This window comes from Loxodonta africana, chromosome 18 (assembly GCF_030014295.1).
Source record: "Loxodonta africana isolate mLoxAfr1 chromosome 18, mLoxAfr1.hap2, whole genome shotgun sequence".
Taxonomy (NCBI): domain Eukaryota; kingdom Metazoa; phylum Chordata; class Mammalia; order Proboscidea; family Elephantidae; genus Loxodonta; species Loxodonta africana.
Genome location: NC_087359.1, coordinates 48,778,548 through 48,803,924, shown reverse-complemented (window position 1 = coordinate 48,803,924; position 25,377 = coordinate 48,778,548). Strand labels below are relative to the sequence as shown.

At 40.1% G+C, this 25,377-nt stretch overlaps 3 protein-coding genes across 8 annotated transcripts in view; 1 reads left to right on the top strand and 2 right to left on the bottom strand.

Annotated features, from left to right (window-relative positions):
- Positions 1-7,237, bottom strand: part of VMP1 (vacuole membrane protein 1) — a 123,092-nt gene extending 115,855 nt beyond the window's left edge. For 3 of the 5 annotated variants that reach the window (XM_023553526.2, XM_064271310.1, XM_064271311.1), the window contains exons 1-2: positions 7,121-7,233; positions 5,291-5,432 (exon numbers count right to left, since the gene is read on the bottom strand). In XM_023553526.2, coding sequence (XP_023409294.1) covers positions 5,291-5,390 — 100 coding nt within the window. In that variant the 5' untranslated portion in view covers positions 5,391-5,432; positions 7,121-7,233. Of the gene's footprint in view, positions 1-1,548; positions 1,645-5,290; positions 5,433-7,120 lie in introns of those variants that run through there. The other 2 variants (XM_003414579.4, XM_064271313.1) reach the window with 2 other exon arrangements.
- A 46-nt stretch (positions 7,238-7,283) lies between these two features.
- On the top strand, positions 7,284-15,450 carry PTRH2 (peptidyl-tRNA hydrolase 2). The gene is made up of 2 exons (XM_003414580.4): positions 7,284-7,505; positions 14,786-15,450. Exon 2 carries the CDS (start codon positions 14,786-14,788, stop codon positions 15,323-15,325), a length of 540 nt encoding a protein of 179 aa, XP_003414628.1. The 5' UTR covers positions 7,284-7,505; the 3' UTR covers positions 15,326-15,450.
- A 7,458-nt stretch (positions 15,451-22,908) lies between these two features.
- CLTC (clathrin heavy chain) overlaps positions 22,909-25,377 on the bottom strand; it is a 64,055-nt gene continuing 61,586 nt past the window's right edge. For both annotated transcript variants that reach the window (XM_010594281.3, XM_064271305.1), the window contains one exon: positions 22,909-23,941. In XM_010594281.3, the coding sequence (XP_010592583.1) occupies positions 23,817-23,941 (125 nt within the window). In that variant the 3' untranslated portion in view covers positions 22,909-23,816. The remainder of the gene's footprint in view (positions 23,942-25,377) is intronic.

Below are 25,377 nucleotides of genomic sequence, written 5' to 3'. Positions count from 1 at the left end.
TCCAGATATGGGATGGTCTAATACTAGAAAGTCCCTGGGTGGCGCAAATGGTTAAGTGCTAACCAAAAGCCTGGCAGTTCAAACCCACTCAGAGGAGCCTGACGATCTGCTTCCAAGAGGCCATGGCCTTCAGAACTCTGGAGCAGTTCTACCTTGCACACACGGGGTCACCATGAGTTGGAAACGACAGCAACTAACAACAATGGCAGATAATGGGAATGATGCTCATAAATGCACATATGATCAGGGACCTACCCTCTCCTAACAGTCCAAAGTGGAACCTTTTGTTTACTGCTTTAGAAGATTCAGTAATTTAGTTTGGCATTGTTTTTGCAGTAAAATGTGGCTAATGTTTAAAATGAATGGATTATTGTAGTCTTAGCACTGGATGTACAGCCTACAAAGAACCTTTGTAAGCCAATTTCAGCAGTATTTTCTGAGCACTTCTGCCCAAGTCAAAAATAAAATGTGTTTTAGTGTTAACCATTTATTTTAAGTGCTTCTTCAGCATTTAAAATCTCCTAGTTACAGCTTTTTTAAAAAAATTTACCCTTTTATAGGTTTTTTGTTTTCCACTGCCATTCTGAGTTGATTTCTGCACTGATAGAGCCTCTTCAACATACAAAGAAAACCCTATTCCCAAAAGGGATTACATCCATAGGTATAGGGGTCAGGATTCCAACACATATTTTTTTTGCGGGGGGGGGGGCACATTTCAATCCATGTTATTCTGCCCTTTGCCTCCCCCCCAACTTCAGTGCTTTACCACATGCAAAACACATTCACCCGATCACGTCCCAGAAGTCTTATCCCATTCCAGCATCAACTCTAAAGCCAAAATCTCATCTTCTGAATCAGCTAATTCAAGTATGATTCTGGGCGCGTTCCATCCTGGGGCAAAATTCCTTTCTATTAGTAGATCTGTGAAACCTAAAATACATGTTATTTGCTTCCAAAGTACTGTGGTGGGACAGGCACAAGGTAGACATTCCCATTTCAAATGGGAGAAATTAGAGGGACAGAAGGAGTCACAGGTACCAAGCAAGTCCAAACCCACTAAGCTTTACTTCTCACTACTGCAATGGACTCCTAAAAACATTTCTCTTCTTGTCGCCTTCAATTCATCCTTCACACATGAGCAAGACTGAATGGCTTAAAAATCACATTACTTCCTTACTTAAAACTGTAGACTAACTCACTATTGCATTCATATGAAATCCAAGCTTATTTCCATGGCCTGCAAAACCCTACACAACTTGTGTCCTGCCTATTTTCCTACCTCGTCTCATACCACTGTATCCCATGTTCACTGTGCTCTAGCAACATTAGCTTTCTTTCTTTATAACACTTATTACACTGTGCTTATCCTTTCATCTCTATTTATTTATTTTTCTCTCTTAGGAATATATGCCTGTTAAGAACATATGTCTGTGTTGTCTCCTACTGTTTTTTCCAGAACCAAGTGTACGGACTAGGGCACAGATGTTTGTTCACTCACTGGATGAATGAACAGATAAGGCAATCGATTTCACAGCAAAATGATCTTACCATGGAAAGAAAATCAGCGCTAGAAGACATCATTAAACATCAAAAGAATGATTGGTTTCAATGCCCAGATTGTTTCATGGTTTCCATAATGTTAAACTGTTAACAGTAATACAAAAGGGTTGAGAGAATGGTCAACAAGAATGCCCCATTTGGTTAAGAATCTCATATACAATGTAAAACAGTCAAAAAATGAAATATTTATTTATTGAGTCTTCATTAATAGTGAGCAAACGATAATGAAGTACATAACTACATAAAGACATGCTTTCAAAAGAGGATCAGGAAATAATTGTTAGCAACTGCTCAGCAGGCCACATGACGATTATGATCATAATCACAATGATGGTTAACTACATGCCAAACACTATTCTAATGCTTTACTTTTATCTATTCATTTACTCCTGACTTCACTATCTAGGGGAGCCCTGGTGGTCTAGTGGTCAAGAGCTACAGCTGCTAACCAAAAAGTTGGCAGTCTGAAGCCACCAGCTGCTCCTTGGAAACCTTATGGGGCAGTTCTGCTCTGTCCTATAGGGTTGCTGTGAGTTGACGGGAACAGTTTCATTGTCTAGGAGGAAACTGAGATCCGAGGAGGTTACGTAACTAATTCACTTAAGGGTCATACAGTAGCAAAGCTAGAATTTAAAACAAGGCAGTCTAGCTTTGTAGGCCTGCCTCTTAACACTACTGTCCTAGTCCCCTTCCAGATAACCTATAAAAACCATATTTATTATTAAAGAACCCAAGAACAAGGGGTAAATGTACCATTACAAAGATTAAGCATTTCTGGAATACTGACAAACTCTTTAGCAATTATAGGTTGGCCAACTGTGACAGTACTACTCAAAGGGTTGCCCTTGCTTAATATAAGGAGGCTGTGTTACCTTTTGCCTGACACAGTAAAGTATCTTCTGTTCAAAATCCCAAAACCTTCTGTGGATCAAGGAGCATAACAGTTTTAAATGATCTACCCAATATAAAAAATAAGTAAACAAATCAGGACAAAGAATTTAGGTTTGCGTAATACTTAAGTTCAGCAAACTCTATACAAATTTTCCAGACAAAGTAAGGAGTTTCTTGAGACAATATGCTCTTTAAAAGTTTATCCTCTAAAATATGTGCAAATCTTCGTTAAACTAGATAATCAACTAACAACAAGTTACCACTCCAATTCATGCAGTTTGTTTCTTAGGTTTATCAGGATTATCTAGAGTTCAAGTCCAAGTTTTGTGAAATCAGTGGAATCAAAAAGGGTCCCCAAAATGTCAGACAATTATGTCCCCTACAGTGGCTATTTACCCAGAAAGAAACCACTAGGGATACTACCCCACAGATGATAGGCAATTAACATAACAAAATATAAAAATCACTAACGGCTTGGGTAAAAAAGAATTAAGCTGGAACGAAGAAATTAATGTATCTTCTTCCTATTCATTAGCAACAAAATTCATTGAGTAGAAATGTGTGTTAAAAAGATCCTGTCTTTTCCACTTGCAAGAAAGAAGACACCTTGATACTTGAGAGTAATGAAGCATGAACTCGAAATAACTGTTCGGAAAACTGTAACTAATTTTCTTTCCTTATTCCATTTCACTGCAAATTTTGCCACGTACAGTGTTTGTCTTCTTAGAATTTTCTATACTAAACCAACTAAAAAGAAAAAAATACATGTGTGTCATATAAATCCCTTTAATACATTTTCACGCAAACCAGGAAACATTATCAAACCATACTAAGGTGCCTGGACACAATCTTAGCAGAACAGAAAGAACACTTGGACCTTAGTTCCAGTTCAAGTTCTGGCACTACCTAAGCCATATGATCTTAGGCAAGCCAATTACTGATGGATTCTGGCCCAGATTTTCTCCTCTGTTAAATAAGAATCTGACCATATACTCACAAAGCTTCCTTCAAATACTAAATATTGGTTTCAGCGGGATTCAGTGAAATGATAAGGTCTCTTATTTACTAGTAATAAGTAGGGAGTTCAGGTGGCACAGCGATAAAGAGCTTGGCTGCTAACCAAAAGGTCAGGAGTTTGAATCCACTAGCCGCTCCCTGGAAACCCTATGGGGCAGTTCTACTCTGTCCTATAGGGTCACTATAAATGGTTAACTCACATGGCTGTTAACCAAAAGGTTGGCAGTTTGAGCCCACCTGTAGGTGGTACCTTATAAGAAAGTCCTGTGGATCTCCTTCTGAAAAATCAGCCATTGCAAAACCTACAGTGCACAATTCTACTCTGATATACATGGGGCTACCATGAGTCAAAACTGACCCAATGGCAACTGGTTGGAAGGACTAAAAACTTCAGCTTGCTGTACACTTGGAAATTCTCACCTGGCCATACATGATAACCAAGAAAGATAAGATTTAAACTCCCAAATGCAAAACTGTACTCATCTTCTAGTCATCTACTTATTAACCAAGGTGACTAATTCAATGGATCGCAGATCCTTGGCTAGCTTTTACAGTGTTGTGAAGTAGGACAAAGATCACCTCAGAAAAGCACGCATTAATATTTTCAGATAAATAAAGGAATACACTTTATATAAAACAAAATTTTGAATATAAAGTAACAGTACTCTGCACTGACATACTACTAGCTCTCAGAGTAAAATGACAGTATCTCTGTATTTTCATTTACATAGTGATTTCACATTTATTATTTCACTTGACTTAACCATTGTGACAATCCCATGATGTAAGGTGAGCAGGTACTTTTATCAACAGAACCCAGACCAGCTCAGAATGTCAGGTAACCTGTCAGCCATCACTCAGTAAGTGTTGGAGACCAAACTTGAATTCGGGTCTTCTGATACAAAGTTTACTAATCTTTGTGATCCTAAGCAGCAGCAATTCAAGAATAAAAGGCAGGCAGAAATTGGAAAAGTGCAAGATATTTGATAACTAGTATCTGAACAACTGAGTTGAACAAAAACAATATAAAACCAGGTTTGGCAGTGGGGTGCAGTAAATTACCTAAAATGGCCCTGCTAGCCATAATTTTTGTAACTCCCACCAAATGACTGAGTGGGACTAGGTAAATGAGGTGCTTGTAGTCCACCAAGAGGACTGAGTACCCTGCTAATAACGTAAATAAGGTGCATGGCACCCCTATGATGATGGGATCATGCAAATAAGGTGTATGGAACCCTAACGAGGGACTGGTCAGTTTTGCTATCCCACTAGGCTTAAAATAAGCCATCTCAGAGGTGGGATCTCACCACCACCACAAAAGAAAAGCCAAGAGTGAAGCAAGTCCTTTGGACCTGGAATCCCTGCACTGAGAAGACCCTAGAACCAGGAGACTGAGAGAGTGAGCTCTAACACCAAAGAAGGTGGCAGAGAAACAGTGGCAGCAGACCAGCAGGTGGAAGCCCACAGAGTGAGAAAGCTGAGTGCCTTCAGGCAGGAGATTTGTTGTCAGAGTAGGGTACCTCCAGGTGCTTCATGTAGCTAGGTTTGCTGACCCACAGAGCTAAGGCTGAGCACCTTTGGCCCCAGCCTTCCTGGTGGAATGGAGTACCTCTGAGCACTTATCAGCAGAACTGAAAGAGCTTTGAAACACTTGGCCAAGCAGGGCAGAGGCCGAGGGCCAGAGAGAGGCTGAGAAGAGGCTGTTCTGATTGAAGAACTGTATTCTGAGCATTCCTGAACCTTAACTGTAACCTTTTACTTCCTCAATAAACCCTATAACCGAATGGTCTGTGAGTTCTGTGTGGCCACTGCAATGAATTACCGAACTCTGCAGAGAAGCAGGGAATGCTGTGGGAGGGATGGTTGGTGTGAGAAGCGGTGAAGATGGCGGGGAGGGGAGGCAAGTGTGAGCTCCACCTCATAGGAATCAGCCTTGGGCTGCTGATCTTGATTCTCCTTTCCCCCTGTGAAGTTAGAGGAGGTTAGATGCCACCATGCCATTTTTATAGGCAGTTATAAAATCAGTAAGCAAATTTATTAGACAGTAACATCTAACTTTTGTAATTACACATCTCAAAAATCTTGTCAAAGACAAGCGTAAAAAATTTTCTAACTCAGAAATAAGAACAACATGCAAATTAAACAACAAATTGATTAAACTAGCTATAGGCAAGCTGCTAAAAGGCATTAAACCACTTATGGAAGCATTTCAGAAACCTGAATATACATGTATTTTCTTCTGGAATGTGAGTCACAGGAATTAAGCTGTATTAATCAACTGTATTCAAGTAGGATATATCCCTCAAAAGAAAAAAAAAAAAAGCCTTGATGCCTTAAAACAATTTCAACAAAGAAGTAAATATGAAAGACGTCTACTCTAGAGTCATTTCATATATATTTTACATTTGTCTGTGTACCACCATCCTTCTTCCAAGGGTCAATAAAAGCAATCTAGAATGCATAAAATACTTCCTAGTAAATAACAGTTTCTCCCTACCATCTTCTATGCTAAGAATACCAAAACCCACTGCCCTGAAGTCGATTCCGACTCATAGCGATCCTATAGAACAAAGCAGAACTGCCCCATAGAGTTTCCAAGGAGCGCCTGGCGGATTTGAACTGCCAACCTCTTGGTTAGCAGCCGTAGCCTTTTACCACTACGCCACCAGGGTTTCCAAAAAAACACAATTAAAATCAAGTGCTAATGACAATACAAGTAACAGATACTAGCAGCTAGAATATTCAATTCTGTATCATTATAAAACTAGAAATACAACTTTCTCCAAATGACCAGTGCAATGTTTACAAAATACGTGACAAGTCCCAAAGAAAAACTGAAAGACAATACTGTTACAATATGGAGCCAAGATAGGTCAACAGTGCCAGAGGCTATATATTAGGAGATTTTTGCATGAAGTTGCAGGAAATGAAAAGATAATTGTGTAAAATCTACTGGAGGTCACAAGTAATTGCAGCCGTGTGACACAGGACCACATATGGTTTCTTGGAATTTTAGAGATTAAGTCGATCTTCATGTTTTACTGCAAATATCTCCACTGCAATGAAATACAGGGATCAGGGGTCTGAAAAAGGCAGAGAACTATTCCTCCCGAAAGCAGTGGGAAATCCGATTCGAGCAGGTCCTCTGCAAAGGCTCTACAGAGCGAAGGCCCCATTCCTCCGCCACTTGGGATGGTACTTGCACGCCTGAGTTTTGCTTAGGAGCGGATGCATTTAGCATCACGCGCTAGTGCGTGGGTGGGGGGGGGAGAACTTAAACTGACAGATCCTCCGAAAAAGCTCGGTCATCAACGGGGAAGACCTTCTCCATTTACTCCCAGGTCTTGCATACTCCGGGAGGGATGGGAGGTGGGTTCTCTACCGAAGCCTAGAACGGTTTCCCAGTCTAACGAACGGTCGGAAGTCAAGTGTCTGGGTTCAATGTCTCGGCGGCCAACCGTGGGGAGGTGTCCCAGATAACCTAGCTACGGCCAGGCTGAGACATAGAGTCAGCAGCTCCCGAAAATACCGCTGAAGTCGAAATCACGGACGCCCCAGACCTGCACCGTTTAAGTTTAAGAGCTCCAGAAGAAGTCCGGCTCTGAGGACAGTCTCAGGCTTCATTCCTTATTCCCAGCGCTCGTTTACCTACCCGCTCAGACTCCGGCTTCTCCGGATCTCAGGATCCTGGAAGCGACTCCTGACCGATTCTCACACCCGCCGCTGGGCTCCGGCCAAGCGGAACTCACTTGCGTCACTTCCGGTCCAGTTCCCCCCCGGGAGACCTCCTCGGTAGGAGAAACGTTCCTGCCTCCTTTCGGCAGTCTCCGCCGATCCTCGCGGGATTTCAGTTCCGCGCTCAGGTCGAGCCCTGTGGGCGGGGCGAGAAGAAAAAAATGATTGTTGTCCTCGCGTTTCCTGCTCCGGAAGTGATTATCACGGAAACCCGGAAGAAGTAGCTTGCGCGAAGGACGTGTGTTCGCTCCCAGAAGTAAAGAAAGGAAAGGTGCGAGTGAGAAGGACGAGCAATAATCTAGGTAAATCGACTTCTCAGAGGGCGAAAGGGAGGGATATCCCTCTTCACTCTGTTTCCACTTGGAACCTTTGTTGCCGCCTCATTCCATACTCCCCCTCTTCTCCTTTGGCAAATCTGTTTCCCGCCCAGTGACCGCTGAAGCCTTCTCATTCTGTTTTGTCAGCCGTTTTTTGAAGAGGACCAAACTGTTGGTGGAGAGGAGGTCCCAGAATTTCCAGTTCCCTGGCAGCGTTTCCATTTAGGCAGCGTCTTTGCGCTCCTGCTAATGTGGGAAAATACCGGACAGGCCTCAGTCTGCTGAATATTATTAACTACGGCGTTTCAATCTCTAGAGCCCTGCGGGGAATGAAAAGGTTTTTAAGAATATGGTTTAAAATTTTAACCTTATGTGTTACACAGACATATTTTCTAGAGAGGTATTTAACACTATGCCCCAACCACTGTACTAGACACTGGGAATAAGTTACAGTGTTTATAAATAAGCGTTAAAACAACTCTAAAGAGAAGATAATTAAGTCTGACGGGGGGGATGGCAAAGACTTCAAAAGACAGGTTTCATTTGAAGTAGGGCTTTACGGGTGAATAGGATTTGTTTAAGTGGAGAACAGAAAATTTCTGGGAGCAATTGCTGCTTGAAAGGACATAAGCCTAGTAATTTGGTGTGGCTGAACGATACAGTATGTAGTGGGAGAGGAGGTTAGAAGAATGAGATAGGTTACAACCAAATTGTGTGGCACTTTGAATTCGTGCAAAGGGATTTGTATTTTATTCTTTAGGCGTTTAGCCGGTGATTTTTGAGCAGGGAAAGTACATGATCAGAACTTTGTTTTAGAAATTGTAATGGGCAGATGAACTAGGGCAAGAGTGACACAAAAGTGGAAAAAATAGAGCTAGGTCAGGTAATTGTGGAGGCTTTTGGCGAGAGATAATTAGGGCACTAGTAGACGTAGGGAGCCCTGGTGGCACAGTGGTTCAGAGCTTGGCCGCTAACCAAAAGGTAGGCAGTTCAAATCCACTAGCCGCTCCTTGGAAACTGTGGGGCAGCTCTACTCTGTCCTGTAGGGTCGCTATGAGTTGCTATAGTTTAGGGAAGTAACAGGTGACAGTTCAGGTTCAGGAATGCTCAGGATACAGTTCTTCCATCAGGACAACCCCTTCTCAGCTGTGCTTGTGAGGCACGCTGCTCTCTGGCCCTCTGCCTCTGCCCTGTGCAGGCAAATGTTAAAAAGCTCTTGTGGGTCTGCCAGTAAGTGCTCACAGGCACTCTTAAGCCTCAGCCCAAAGGCACTCAGCTTTCTCCATGGGCCAGGAAGTCTACTACACTGTCTCCTGCCTGTGTTTCTCTGTCACCACTTCCTGCCATCTTCAGTGTTGTATGGCTGTGTGTCTCCTGGTTCCAGGAGCTTCTCAGCACAGGGATCCCAGGTCCAAAGGACATGGTCTGCTCTTGGCTCTGTTTTCTTGGTGGTGGTGGGACCCTCTCTTTACTTTGGAATTGGCTCTCTTTTAAGCCCAGTGGGATGGCAAAACTGACCGATCCCTTTGGTGGGCCACAATTACCTTAGTTGCACAGTCCCACCCACCTTGTAACTTGTGGGAGTTACAAGACCACGGCGAGAAAGGCCACACAAAAGCTAGCCATCACACCACAGCATGAGAGAGAGCACAGCAAGTACCTGGGGACAATGGAAATCGTGTGGTGCCAGGACCTCTCCGAGACCTTGCCTGATGGTCTCTACCTTGTATTCTTCCTGGTTAGAATAAATGGGTAACTGTAAGTACAGCTAGTCTCTGTGAGTTATGTTAATCATTCTAGCAAATTATTGAATCCACTGGGGGCAGTGAGAGCTAGGAGAGATGCTGGTGTTTGCCTATTTAGCATGGGCTGGAAGGACAGAAAGGAGCCCTGATAGCACGATGGTTAAAGCACTCAGCGGCTAATCGAAAAGTTGGCAGTTTAAACCCACCAGCTGTTCCATGGGAGAAAGATATGGCAGATTGCTATGAGTCGGAATCGACTCACCAGCAATGGGTTTGGGGTTTTTTTGGGGGAGGGGGGGTGGTGGGGAAGAGGAGGAGAGTCCTAAATTGTGGAGACCCAGCTGTGGGTGATTAGGGTCAGAGAAAGTGCCACATGGTGGCTGGTGTCAGAATGATGAAGTGGGAAAGTTGGGAAATGAATTATCTTCACATTTTTGAAGTTAGCCTTATGTCAGCTATTCACACGGAGACCTTCCCTGGCCTCCTAAACTGGGTTAAAGCCGATTCTAATAGCATCTCTTCATAACATTCACCAATCTTGTAATCATTTGTCTGCTCCACTCATGTGTGAACCCGTCTTGTTTACCACTTTACATTCCCAGCTGAGCAAGGTGTATGCCTGGCACATAAGTAGGTAGCCAGCAAACATCTGTTTTGTTGATTTTAACTTCTCTTGGCCTCAACTTTTCCACTTTTGATATGGAATAACTCTAACTTCTGACTGTTAAATGGATCAGATCACACAGTACATGTGAAAGTATTGTTGAAGCCTTGAACAATGAACACATAGTTTTATTATAATAAAATTAAGAAAATTCAGAATAAGATTGAGCTACTTCCAAACCGTTACTAGAATGTAAGCTCCATGAGAGAAGGAACTCTGGTTTGTTCACTGCTTTATCCTCTAGAGCCTAACACAGGGCCTGGCTCAGAGTAGATAGTCAGTATTCGTGGAAGGATGGTGGCAATGTATCATAAAAATAAAAGAATCAAGAAAGTAGATGAGCTTAGTGACACACTTCTAACCACACTCCAGATACCTGTTCCTTAGCTACACGCTGGACTTTGTATCACATTGTAATACTCCATCTGCAAAATCAAAGCCTCACGCCTCTCTCTAACCACAGCCATCTGCCTTTCCAGCTTACTGTTCTTTAATAGCATGTGGATGTCTTCTGTCATCTTCCTGTCCTTAAATCACTCTCTAAGAATATAGATGTCGTGGTCTGTCACTTCAGACATTCTTGCCCTCGTCCTAAATTCTTTGCACCATGTGTCCTGGTTGCTTACTCCTGGTGAAACGCCAGCCTGGATGAGTCCAACTGTCCATTGAAATAGGTGGAGAGGATGAAGGATGAATTTGGATTCAGGTCAGTTTATATGTTTGGAAGCAGAAATTAGGTAGTTTCAGTCTTTTGGCTTCTATTTCTCTGCGAAGTATGAAGCCATCTGTCTTAGTTTCCTAGTGCTGCTGTAACTCAAATATCACAGGAATTTATTTTCTCAGAGATCTGCAGACTAAAAGTCCAAATCAGGGTCACAGCCATGGCAGTTCCTTCCCAGGTGTTCCTTGGTGATCCTTACATGGCTTCTCCCCCAAAATGTGTTTGCTTCGGTGTCTAATCTGTTTTTTTTTTTTTTTTTTAATAACTCAGAATCAATTAGGTTTAGGGCACAGCTTACACTGGTAAGGCCTCACTAATGTCACCAAGAAAACCCTATTCCCAAACAGTTACATCCACAGATATTAACAAAAAAACCAAAACCCATTGCTGTCAAGTCAATTCCAACTCAATAACCCCTATAGGACAGAGTAGAACTGCTCCACAGGGTTTCCAAGGAGCAGCTGGTAGATTCGACTGCCAGCCTTTTTGGTCATCTCTTAACCACTGCACCACTAGGGCTCCTCCACAGGTATAGGGGTTAGGATTCCAGCTCATATTTTTGGGGGACAGAAGTATGCAATTCAATCCATAATACCATCGCCTTTCTTTGTGCCTGTACTCAGGCTGCTAAGTATTGCTGGAGAAATCAACAACTTCTCAGTATTATACCACTATAAAATCATTATTAATTCTAAACATGTCTTCAACATTCCTCTGCAATCCTGCTGTATTTTGCCACAACTATCAGTCTTCCTTTTCTCTCTTCCAACTTCCGCACAACCTCTCTGTGTGAGGAATAACTTCTTGCCTCCAAATCCACAGACCTATCTGCATCTAAAACTCCTTCTGTCACATTGAGAAAGGTGCCCTTTCTCCTTTTTAAGACCACATTCCCTCTTAAGGGCTTTAGATCCCCTCCCTCTTACTACCTGGCATTGGAATTACCTACCTTTCCTCTGGCGCCCTTCCGTGGACATTTAATTATACTCAGCATTTAAATATACTTATGTTTGCATCTTAAAGAGAAAAAAAAAAAACTTTCCTAATCTCCATGTCCCCTTAAAATCTTTTGCTTTTTTTTTTCCCCTGCTCTCTTGAATTATCTATTTCTTGATTCCACTTCAACTAGCTTCTGTCCCACCAAAGACAATAACCCTTTTTTTGCTAAAACTAGTGGACAAAGTGTATTTGACAAATTGCTATTGACCACATCCTTCTGGAAATATGTTCCTCACCATATTCTCCTGGCCTTCTTCCTTTTTTGTCTGTAGAAGTTGGGCATTTAAGAAGGTAGCAATGATAACACTTCCAGCTCCAGAAAGCACTGAAACTTCAGAAAGGGAAATGTGAAATACTACAAAATGCAGAGGGTTTTCAGTAGGTGTTTCAGGAAATGTCTGAAAGGTAAAGGATTCTGTTGGATTCCAGGGAAATGAAAAAATTGTGGGCTTTATAACATTAAGTACCAGTTTCAGGGAAATTAGTTTTGTTCTGGCCATCACAGGTTTGAGTTTGAAATTGCAAGGTTGTCTTATTTTCTGATTAACTGCACCTTTGCCTTACATCCAGCCTCTAAAAGCAAGATATAAGTATAGCATTATAATGTCTTAAATTTATAATTTGGAGACATCATGAGTATTGTATTTATAGACCTTGTAGACATTGTTTTATTTTCTTTTTCATCAGAGATTAAACATAGTCCATTGTTCTCTACCAGTTAACCATTTGCTGTTATTGACTCATGGCATTCCGATTCATGGCGACCCCACGTGTGTCAGAATAGAACTGTGCTCCGTAGGGTTTCAGTGGCTGATTTTTCAGAAGTAGATCTCCAGGCTTTTATTCTGAGGCCCCGCTGGGTGGACTCGAGCTGGAAACCTTTCCACTGGGTTAGTGGCAGCACTCTAACCTGCGCAGGGAATCCTTTCTGACAATTACAGAAGGCCTATTGGCCGAGCTTATCTCATTTACTGTCCTTTACTTCCCAATCCTGCTTTGAGATCTGAAGACAGTCATGATTTATATGCATATCTATTTCCAAAGGCATTGTTTTTTCTGCTGTATTAGAGTCATAATACACTAGAGCAGTGGTTCTCAACCCTGTCAGACCCAACATGTACTTTTTATAACAAATCATTTGTAATGAATGTAAAATATTACATCTGCTTTGGTAATCAGCCCGGCAATTCCTCAAACAATTAAACCTAGAGTTACCATATGATCCAGCAAATCCACTCCTAGGTATATACACAAGAGAGATGAAAACATATCCACACAAAATCTTGTGCACAAATATTCTTAGCAGCATTGTTCGTAATAGCCAAAATAGTAGAAACAACCCAAATGTCCATTAGCTAATGGGTAAACAAAATCTACATATCCTTACGATGGAATGTTATTCGGCCATAAAATGAAATACTGATATATGCTGTAACATGGATGAACCTTAAAAACATGTTGAGTGAAAGAAGCCAGACACAAACATATTGTATGATTCCATTTATGTGACATGTACAGGATAGGCAGACTCATTGAGACAAAATGTAGACGAGTGGTTGTCAGAGGCTAGGAGGAGGTGGTTCTGGTGGTTAACCGGTAAGGGGTAGTGGTTTTCTTTTGGGGTGATGAGAATGTTCTAGAATTACATAATGGTAATAGTTACACAGCCTTGTAAATGTACTAAAAACCATTGATTTGTACAGCTTAAAAGGATGGATTTTATGGTGTATGCATTAGATCTGAATTAAAAGTTTGTAACATCCCTTATATTATCCTGAAATGAAAATATCGCTAATACTGTATAATTTACCTACTATATAATTTCAATATAATGTCCTAATTTTGACATAAAGGAGAATAAAATGAAAATAAGCTAAAATATACATTTGCTGGGCTGACATGGATGGCTATGCAGGGCGCCAGGTGCATGGACTATAATGTGGTGGCCCTGAGTGTGTCAATATATAAATGCTTGGGCACTATTCCACTAGAAGATGCCTGAAACTGGCAGTTGCTTATACCTATGTATAGAACATTATGAATCCAACTGTCTCAAATGTAGACCAGTAGAGGTATTTTATTGGTGACTCATATTGTGAACAGCTTTGCTGGGGTAATAGGATTTTCTGAAATACAGGTATTTTACCCTGATTTATGATAGGGTTCCATTCTAGTGACTCTCATCAGTTCTGATGTAAGTCGAATACCTCTTTTTTTTTTTTTTTAAGTTTTCATTATTATTCCCTTTTATTATCAGTATCTTTATAAATCTGACCTTCGTCTTTGGGGTTGGCATGAGAATGGTAACATCAGCAAATTACGCCTTGCAACATGTGTATAGTACATATTACTAACTATAAGATGTGCACACATAAAAAAGGACGGTCGTAAACGTGGTTCGTCATTACTTGAATACGTTCTAAGTTGGGGATTACCTGTAATGAAGGATAAAGGTTGATCTTCCCTTCTTTTATATGTTAGCTATATTTCTGGAAAATTCAGTGTATATTAAAACCATGCAAAAAATTATTTGTGTTCATATGTAAAATGGAGTTGGGGGTCTAGTCTCGGGTAGTAATAGTTTTTCACCTACAGTACCATCTAACGGAACAACGCTTCATCATGCAGGACTTTTAGCATCCCTTGCCCAGTAAATGCCAGTAGCCTACCTCACCCTAGTCTCATTATTGTGACAACCGGCAGCTACTCTGAGGGGTTGGTATAATCCCAGTTGAGAGCCACTGTACAATGAAGACACAGTTACATAAGCACTGTATTGCAGACAAGGGGTGAGTTACTCTTGATTCCTTTAGATCCTTTAAGCATCTTGATAAAACACATTTCCTTTCTCCACAAAGACTTAGGGAAGACTCAGGAATCCAAGAACTGTAGAATTTGCTCATATTAAAATACAAAATGACCTAGACTGCTTCACCTGTGTGCTTGAATCTTTTATAGTACCCGGGGGGAAAAACAGCGTCCATGCATGCAACATACAAGATCCATTTCGCTTATTTTGTGGGCGACCTCATATAGTTTTAAAGTTTTGCTTGCTGGTTATATACTGTCATAGTTTATCTGACAAGCCTAAAATTTTTCACTGCTAGATAGTTATAACATTTTTCTTTCCTTTAAGATGCTCTCCAAATTCTTGGTTATGGATTACTTGGCTCATCCTGGTGCACTCAGCTTGGCTGTCGGAGTTGCTTGTGGCATGTGCCTGGGCTGGGGCCTCCGTGTACGCTTTGGAATGATCCCCAAAAGCTCAGTGAATGAGACAGACAGAGAGACCGGGACTGAAGCCAGCATCTTAGGAGAGAGCGGAGAATACAAAATGATTCTTGTGGTTCGAAATGACTTAAAGATGGGAAAAGGGAAAGTGGCTGCCCAGTGCTCTCATGCTGCTGTTTCTGCCTACAAGCAAATTCAGAGAAGAAACCCTGAGTTGCTCAAAGAGTGGGAATATTGTGGCCAGCCCAAAGTGGTGGTCAAAGCCCCTGATGAAGAAACCCTGGTTGAATTACTGACCCATGCCAAAATGCTGGGATTGACTGTAAGTTTAATCCAAGATGCTGGACGTACTCAGATTGCACCAGGCTCTCGGACTGTCCTAGGAATTGGGCCGGGACCAGCAGACCTAATTGACAAAGTCACTGGTCACCTTAAACTTTACTAAGTGGAATTTTGTATGATGATGCTGGTCCCACCACAAGTCACATTCTAACAATGTATGCTGACTTTCTTCCCCCAAATTCAATATTCTTGAGATGAAAATAAAATCCGTTCCCATGTTTTCTGTTATGTGCTTGTACAGTTATCATCTTGGGCTAAAAAAAAAAATTGTTAAATGGTCCTGATAGTTGGAGTGATAGGTACTGAAGCCACAAATATTTGAGAGACAAACAGGTCAGGATAAATCTAGGTTATGAGTGGGAAAACATTTTCCTATGTCATGGTTGGATACTTGATGCCAGTAACTCTTCTTCCTTAAAACTGGTGCTGTTCCCCTCAGAAGATCAGTGGTTCAAGGCTATTCCCACTGGATTCAAACTGTAAAGTTTGTTTCCTTCCTTCCACTTTGGATGACTGATAGCCTCCTTTATTAATAGATCATGGTATAGCCACCCACGATGGGAGTCTTGAGGATTAGGATTGAGGTTTTATACCCATGGTATAACGTACCTATGCAGTGCTTCATGTTCCTTTGATGCACACTGGCCAAATGTTCTAAGTATAACTTATAAAAATTCCTTTACTTTTTTTCCTCCTAATACTGAAGGCATTTAAACTTGTGAAACGACTTTTAAGCAACTTGCAGGTGTTGATGGACCCATGTAGGAACTTAGGGTAAAGTTAATAGAGTTTGTCATCCCAACACTCCAATTGTTCTTTACCCAGAACGTAAGGAACTAATAATTCAGTTATTTAAGGGTACCTTTTTTTCAGTTTTGATCTTTATAACTTAACACGTAATTCCAGGTACCCAGGATATGAAGCAAAAGGTCCAAGCTCCCAAAAGCCACATAACGTCATGATTTTTTTCTTGGTGGAGGCCATTTTCCCTGAAAACCTTTGAGGCAATCCTGACAATTTCGAAATTCAGTATGTCCCTAAGAACTATACTGGTGCTAGGGAGAATTTTGGTAACAGGCCAATAGTAGCTGGCTTTAACTCCCAATGGCTTAATATTAGCCAGAAGTTAACTTTAATATAAGCAGCAAGACAGCACAAATTTAAGGTCTAAGATCAATAGTGAACTATGTGGGCAGACTTAAAAACAGTTTTTTTTGTTGTTGAGAATACACAGCAGAACATACACCAATTCAACAATTTCTGCATGTACAGTTCAGTGACATTGATTTCATTCAAGTCACCCTCCTTTTCCAAATTTTTCCTCCGCCATTAACATAAACTCACCGCCCCCTAAGATTCCTTTCTATCAAGTTGCTGTTGTCAACTTGATCCCATATAGATAGATCTTAGAAGAGCACAATGCTCCAGGCAGACGTTCTTTACTAGTGCAAGCTAAACTATGGTTTGGTTTGAAGACTTCAGGGGATATTTTTGTTTTAAGGTTTAAAGATTATCTCAGGACAATAGCCTCAGGGGTTCATACACCTTCTGTGGCTCCAGAAAATCTGGATTACATGAGAGTTTGAAATTCTGTATTCTCCCCCATTTGATGAAGATTCTTCTGTAGAATCTTTGATCAAAATACTTGGTAATGATAGCCTGGCACCAACCATCCCAGTTCTTCTGGTCTCATGGCAAAAAAGACAGTTAGCCATGTACTCCATTTCTTCCTCCTATTCCTGACACTCCCTACTCTGTTGATCCAGGTGAATGGTACCTTGGATGGCCACTTGCAAGCTTTTAAGACCCCTGACACTATGCAACAAACTAGGAGACAGAACAGAAGCAGTGCACACATTAGGCCCATTTGTTGGGATGTCCCATGAAACCATTACTCTGAACTTCCAAACCAAGAAACCAAATCTCATGAGGTGTTTGGTTGTATATTAGCAGCCTCAACATCTTTTTTTTTTTTTTTTTGCTGTAAATGTATCATTCCATTTTTGCCAATTTAACTTTTATAGGTATGATTCTGTGACAGGTACAATTTTTACAGGTGTACAACTTATTGACAGCAATTACATTAATTGGCTGTGCAACTCTTACCCTTAATGTAAATTTACCATCACTGTAAACTGAAGTCAGTGCCCCATAAACAATAACCCTCTGTCCCCTCTCCCTCCTACCCCTGGTAACGACTGATAAACTCCGGTCTCTATACACTTTGCCTATTCCTGTCTTTATGTAAATAAGGCAATGCCATATTTCTGACTTTGTGATTGATTGACTTATTTCACTCAGCATAATGTCTTTAAGCTCCATCCATGTTGTAACATGTATCAAGACTTTAAATTTCTCTGCTGGCTGAGTAGTACTCTGTTGTATGTATGTACCACATTTTGTTTATCCATTCATCTGTTCATGGGCACTTAGGTTGTTTCCACCTTTTGGCTGCTTTAACGGTGCAATGAACATTGGTGTACAAAGTCTGCTTGCATCACTACTTTCAAGTCTTGGGTATATTCCTAGCAGTGGAATTGCTGGGTCATATGATAGTTCTATTTTTAGTGTTTTTTAAAGTTTTCTTTTGTTGTTGAGAACATTTTTTGAGCCTCTGCTTTCAAGTCTTTTGGGTATATACCCAGAAGTGGAATTGCTGGGTCATATGGTAGTTCTAGTTTTAGTTTTTTGAGGAACCATTGCACTATTTTCCACATTTGTGCCATTTTGCATTCCCACCAGCAGTAGGTAAGGGCTTCGATTTTCCGACATCCTGACCAACACCTTTTTTTTTTAACCTTAGTGGGAGTGAAATGGTATCTCTTTATGGCTTGGATTTGCATCTCTCTGATGCCTAATGATGCTGAGGATCTGTTCATGTGTTTGGTGGCCATCTGAATGTCCCCTTTGCTGAAATTCTATTCAAGTCCTCTGCCCATTTCATGATTGGGTTATCTTTTTGTTGCCAAAGTTTTACATGTATTTTGGTTATTATATTCTTGCTGGATATATGGTTTCTGAAGATATTCTCCCAGTTGGTAGCTTTTCATCTTTTTTGTAAAGTCTTTAGTGAAAAAAGTTTTTAATTTTTATGAGGTCCTTTTTAGCTGTTTGTGCTTTTGTTATTGTTAAAAGCTAGGCCTGATAGTGTTGCCCTTGCTTTTTTATGGTTTTAGTTTGCACATTTAGCTCCTTAATCCATTTTTACTTTTTGTGTATGGCATGAGGCATGGATTCTGCTTCGTTTTTCTGCATGTGGAAATCCAATTTTCCCAGTACCATTTATTGAAGACTCTCCTTTCCCCATTGAATGGGCTTAGGACACTTGTCAAAAATCAGTTGACCACAGATGTGTGTGGGCTTAATTCTGGATTCTCAATTCTATCCCATTGGCCTATGTGTCTATTGTTATACCAGTACCAAGCTATTTTGATTACTGTAGCTTTGTAGTATATTTTAAAATCAGAAGTGTGAGTTCTACTTTTTTCTTTCAACATTGCTTTAGCTATTTGGGGCCTCTGGTCATCCCATGTAAAGTTGAGGATTGGTTTTCCTATTTCTGTAATGAAGGTTGTTGGAATTTTGATCAGGATTGCATTGAATCTGTAGATCGCTTTGGATAGTATTGACATCTTAACAATATTAAGTCTTCCAGTCCTTGAACATGGAAAATCTATTTAAGGCTTCTTTCAACAATTTTATAGTTTCCATTCTATAAGTTCTTCATGTCCCTGGTTCAGACGCTATTGCAAATGGAATCGTTACCCTAATTTCCTTTCAGATTTCTCATTGCTGGTGTATAGAAACCCACCTGATTTTTGTTCGTTGATCTTGTACCCTACAACTTTGCTAAATTCCTCTATTAGCTATAGAAGTTTTCTTGTGGACTCTTTGGGATTTTCTATATATAGGGTATTATCCACCACGTGGGCAGACTTTGAAAAGGTTCTAATTTTTGTTCTGCATTTGACAGCCTGGAGGAAACGGCAACTGTGAATGATGCCACAAGAGCAACTGTTTCTAAACAGAATGTTTATACTGCATTCCAAAGTGATGCAACAGCATGTAACTGAGTTGAAGAGAACTCGATTTTAAATGTGAAATTTCTGGCTCAAATTTCTGAGGCTTGCCTCACAGAAACTGATTGCTACAAATTCAAAGATAGTCCATTACCAGCAGGATGGCCTGGGGTGGCTGATTCAAGTGACTGTAATAAAATTACCTGTTGTGCAAATCAGCATGGCAATCTACTTGGATGTACAGTATAAAATTCTGAAAAAATAATGTGCTTGTTTTCTAGCTCACCTGTACTTAATATTTATTTTATAGAATTTGTAATCTTACATAGTAGTTTTCACAGTACAGACTGCAGACCCCAGGGATTCTTCAAGACACTTCCTGGGGAGCATGAGGTCTAAATTAAGATGTTATCTTTTTCATTTTATTGGCGTTTTCACTGATGATGTATAAACAGTGGTGGGTGAAATTCGTGGCACTTCTCACAAATCAAGGCTGTGAAGAATAGCCACTGTATTCTTCACTGCCATGCACTCACAGTTTAACGCCCCCCCACCAAAAAAAGCCAGTTTCACCTAATGTCCTTGATGAAGCAGTAAAAAATTAAATTTCGACTCTTGAATATAAGTCTCAATGTTCTGTGTAACAATAAGCACTTCTGCATACTGAGGTGTAAATGTCTTGAGGAAAAACACTTGTTGTGTTTTAGCTGTGAGCTAAACTATCTGCTTTTGTTGTGAAAGGGTATTTTTATTTGCAAGAACAACTGAGAAACAAACTGGTTATTCAGAAATAGACATCTCCTCAAAAATAGACTAAACGAGCCAGTCACTTCAAAGAAAACAATTGACAATATTTTGGAAAATTTGTATCTGCCTTTTTCTGTCAGCTTCCCAAAACTTAAGATTTTTCTGATGAGATCACTGGTCCTTACAAATATGACTTTTTGATATATAATAAGATGTGTCAACATTTGGAAGAAGTACCTAACTCAGTGCGTTAATATCTTCCAGATGACCAACAAATAAACTCCAAATCAAACCCACTGCTCATAGCATGAGGGTACATACCAGGCATGGGTAAAAGATGTATTTGAAGGAAAGATAGAGCAATCGATTTTGACATGATGTGTGCCACTGAGTCAGTTCCAACTCATGGCAACTGCATAGGACAGCGATGAACTTCCCCGAAGGGTTTCCAAAGCTGTAATCATTACGGGAACAAAACACCAGGTCTTTTCTCCTGTGGAGCTGCTGGTGGATTCTTTCGGCTGACTTTCAGTTCGCAGCCAAGTGCTTAACCACTGCACCACCAGCTTCAGATTCTACATTTCAGCTAACCAGGTATCTGAAAGGCTATTAAAATATTCCTCCCTTTCTCAAGTATATCCCTGTGTAAGGCCAGATTTTCTTCATATATTTCAACTAAAACAAAACAGATTGAATGCAGAGGCAGATGTGGAAATCCAGAGATCTTCTATTAAGACAGACATTGAAGAGACTTCCAAAAAGTGAAATGACTCATAGAAATAGTAAAATGTCACTCTTCTCACTGAACTTTTGATTTGGAAAATACAGTCAATTCATAAATGTTACTTATGTTAACATATAATGAGTATATTACTGTTACATTTGATTGGGTTAATATTTCTAAATTGTTTTAATTTCTAATTAGTAAATATTAATACATATAACTCACATAAACTGAAGTTCTTTAAGAGTACAAAAGTATCTTAAGGCAAAAGTTGGAGAACCACTGATCTAGCGTTAGAATGGATGACTTCTTGCAATTTACAGAAAAGTCAAGTGTCCAGTCCTACTTGGGAGATCACCTCAGTCTCTTGCTCTTAAACAATATATTCTGTGTTGAAATAGTTATCAACAAGGATCACAGATTTGTTTATACTAATGGCTATATCTGGATACCAGGCAGGCAGATCACTGAAAGCATTTTTAACATCTGAAAGTTTTCTACTCATCTCTCCCTTTCTACCCTCCTGTTTGAGTCGTAAACAACTTTATGATACCCGTTTTCTGTTTTTCTCCTAGACCACCAATTTTGATATACTCAGTAACGCTCTAAGATCTTTCACTTATTTATTACAGGTGTATTTACTGTATCGTATACTTACTATTGCCCAGCCCTGGAGTAGGCATTTTATAATTAAATATTATCCTCCAAATAATTAGTGACAACATACACACGAGGAAAACAAGCTCAGAAACTCAGCTTGCCCAGGAAGTGAACCTAAGTCTTATACCAAAGCAGTTCCTCCTACTATATCCCATCATGGATGGTTTAAGTGGCGACACAGTATACGAATAACAACAAGGCTCTCTACTGTAGAGGACCCCTGGTGGCGCAGTGGTTAAGAGCTTGGCTGCTAACTAAAAGGTTGGCAGTGTGAATCCACCAGTCACTCCTTGTAAATCCAACGAGGCAGTTCTACTGCATCCTATAGAGCCGCTTATGAGTCGGAATCAACTCGACAGCAACAGGTTGGTTGGTTGGTCTACTTTAGAAAAAACATTCTTAAGCGTGCTATGAGAAAACCTTTACTAAAGTATTTTAAGTTGCTTTTATTAGGGAAGGGAAAAAGAAGAATCATTCCACTGTGGGGGGGGGGGTTGATTCAAAGTATGGGAAAGGTCCAGAAGAACAAGACTTGACTCAGAAAATAATGAGCTCCTTCAGGGCCCATTCCTATCCTCTCTTCTGATCTTGATAATGATAAAGAAAAGAGGCAGATGCAACAGGCACACGAGCACAGCCAGGGACTTCACAGCAACCTGTTTTCACTATGATAAGCAAAAAAGAAATTTCTGCCTAGTACTGTAATTTCCAAAGGAAGATGGTGGGGGGGAGGTGTGAGAGGGCAGGGGTTCTAAGTTTTTAAAGGCCCTATGTAGAGAATATGGTCATCTGCCTGACTTGGAGAGTCGTACACATGGGTAGGCAGGAAGCTATCTGTAACTGTACTGAGGATTAAGGGATGGTGTAATGAACTTAAAGTAACGTTCTTAACCACAGCAACATAAATGGATTCACATACTGGTTTAAAAAATTAAAAAAATTTTACCCATAATTTAGGCACTCTTATCATGGTAAGGAACACTGTTACCTACTTTTATTTCACTTTAATATAATTTAACATCCATGATCTGTTAATTTAAATGAAATACTTAGATAAAAATCTAAAGTGCCACTTGGTTAAAATGATGGAGATGGCTAAAATGTAGCCCACTATTGCGGTGACTGGTTCTCTGGACTATTCTTACGTATCTTATTGCCGTCCTAAATGGCACAAACAGTTAAGCATGTAGCTACTAACCATAAAGGCTGGAGGTTTGAATCAACCTAGAAGTACCTCAAAAGAAAGGCCTGGTGATCTACTTCCCCAATTTTTTTTTGTTTTAAAATTCTATGAAAGTACAAGTTCTACTTTGAAACAATGAGGTCACCCGTGAGTCAGAACAGACTCAGTGGCAACGTGTTTGGTTTTTTATTAACTACAGGAACGCACCATGATGTAATACACAGTGTTCTCACATGGACCAATATTTATTCCTTTTCTGCCTCCCTGCTACTGCCTCAGTATCCAACATCAAACTTTCAAAACTATGGTTTTTTAAGTTTGAGAGTATTTAATTAAAACTACCGTTCTATAGGTTATGTCCACAGTCCAGTAATTTATTTTAAATTTGAGTAATTTCAAATTCCACAAACGAAACTGAAGAACAGCAGTATTTTGTTTGAATTCTCTCTTCTGTACACTCAGTGATCTAAAACACCACAATATCCAACATACACAAACCTCAGGGAAGGGTTAGTAAATACACACAGATTGGAATCATGGTGCTCGTCGCTTCTGAATGGAATGGTCCCACAGAAAAAGCACAGGATACAGCACAATGTAAGGGCGCCTGTTACACATGAAGTGAGCAAAACACACTAGCATTTTCTATATGCGTAATGGGGAAACCTGCATAGGTTAGAGGGCCTTTTATTTAAAAATCAGGCAAGTTGTCGGTATGCATTTTTCAAAGAATTTGGAAAGCAATGCAATCCAATGTAAGATATACTGATTAGTGTTGTCTTTGTTGGCATTGACAGTCTTGTGTGGTCACATACCAATATTTTTGCTTTAGCTTTTCTTTGAATAAAAGACTTAAATGCATTTAGACAATACATATTGTAAGCTGTTTACATACACTAAATTTAAGAGATTCAATATTAGAGTTTCTTTTTTTCTTTAAACACTACAGAGTGCAAATCAGGTTCTTCACAATAGATTGAGTATTAGGCAGTTCTTCAAAGAATGAGGGGGGAGGACAAAAGCCCAAGTGAATAAAAACACTGAAACTATTCCCCTTTGAAAATAAATTCTAAGATGATGTGGAATGTGAAATAAGGTTTTAACATAGGTGATCCAATTTATGGTTAGAAACAAAAAGTAGTCCTTCATGAAATAAAGGTTACAAGAACATGTTGCTTTTTTTTCCCCGTTATAAACTGACAAGCAGGTAGAGACGGTGTTTCAGTACGAAAATAGGCGACTACGGGATCAGCTTTCCATCTTACATGCTGTACCCAAAGCCAGGCTGTGGCTGCCCATAGGGTGGTGCAGTATAACCATAACCAAAAGGTGCCTGGGGAGGGACTGCAACACTGGGTCCTGCTGTCAGCATCAACTGAGGCTGACCTAAAGAAGAAGAAAAAAAGGGGAGGGAGGGGACAAGAGAAATTGTTAATATAGCAGGACTACAACACTCCAGTCTCCCCCGACTCTAGCAACACAATCACACTTTAGAATGAGATGAGTGAGAGCATTCTTCCCTGTCACAATGGTTGATGCGACAGTCTCACCCTAAGAAAAGTCTTCCCCAAAAAGATAAATAGTGCAGGGCTGAGGGGCAGAACTGTGTTACTTCTTATCATTGAAAGCAATATGCACATGGATGCTTGAAATGATTAGGCAAACCATCTGCCAACAAGCCTATCACACCACTTGATATGTGCACATGGCCTGTAGCCAATAAAATTAACACATGGAAAAGTTAATTTTTTTTTAACTGACATGTTTTAACATGACAAAATTTCAAGTTAGATTTAAATTTCTGTTTTAAACCTGTCTAAATGGTAACGAAACCTAACGCATTTCAACAGACAGTCACGTATACACGGTGTATGAAATACATTAGAGCACAGACCCTCTATAAGTACTATGTTAAATTCTTTTTATGGAGTTAAGTAGCTGTTGACCACATACAGACAATATGACCTGTAGAGAACCTGGCTTATTTGGAGGGAGAAAGCACATAAAACACTTCTCTGCCCCTGAAAAACAAGTACTCTTAGCCTACCACGAAGACATAAATCTAAAGATTTCTCTAGCACAAGTGACCTTATGTCCTTTTTTGTGGATGACAACCAAAGTTGTCTTTAGTGAACAAGTTCTTTTTGGAAACCAACAGTTTATAAAACTCATCTCTAACCCTGACACTGACATGTATCCTGAAATTCCAAACTCATTTTCAATGGCCTACTTGGCTTGTCCATTTAAACATTCTGAAGGCAAGCCAAACTAGGAAGGTTCCCTCCCCCACCCAAATAATCCACCCACCCTGTTTTTGTTCCTACTATCTTTCCTATCTCAAATATGGCTTCAGTCACTGACAGAAGGATCTTCAAATATCCTGCCCCTATCTCTAAGGATCCACATTATCTTCCAATTTTGTCAAAACTATGCTGCTCTCCCCTAAATTCCCAAAGTACTTTTTTTTCTGTAGTAAAAAGATAATGTCATAATAAATGTGTATATTTATCTGTTCTTTTAAAAGCAGCTTAAGACGTAAGAATCACATCATTTTTATGCCCCCCCAAGAACAACTGGTTAGTGTTTTGAGTTATACCCTTCGAATTCATTGTTCAAATGAATTTGTTCACCAGGTACGAAATATGAAGGATGTAATTGAGACATCAGGTGTAAGAAGAAATTCGACTGCCTTAAACATTCACGGAGAGCTTGATCCTATCTCTCTAGAAGGTTCTCAAAGGGAAACATTACCCAGTTTTCTGTCCCAGTTAGGCTTTAAAGTGAGGATATGGTCTAAGACAGCCTTAGCATCTTCTCTCACC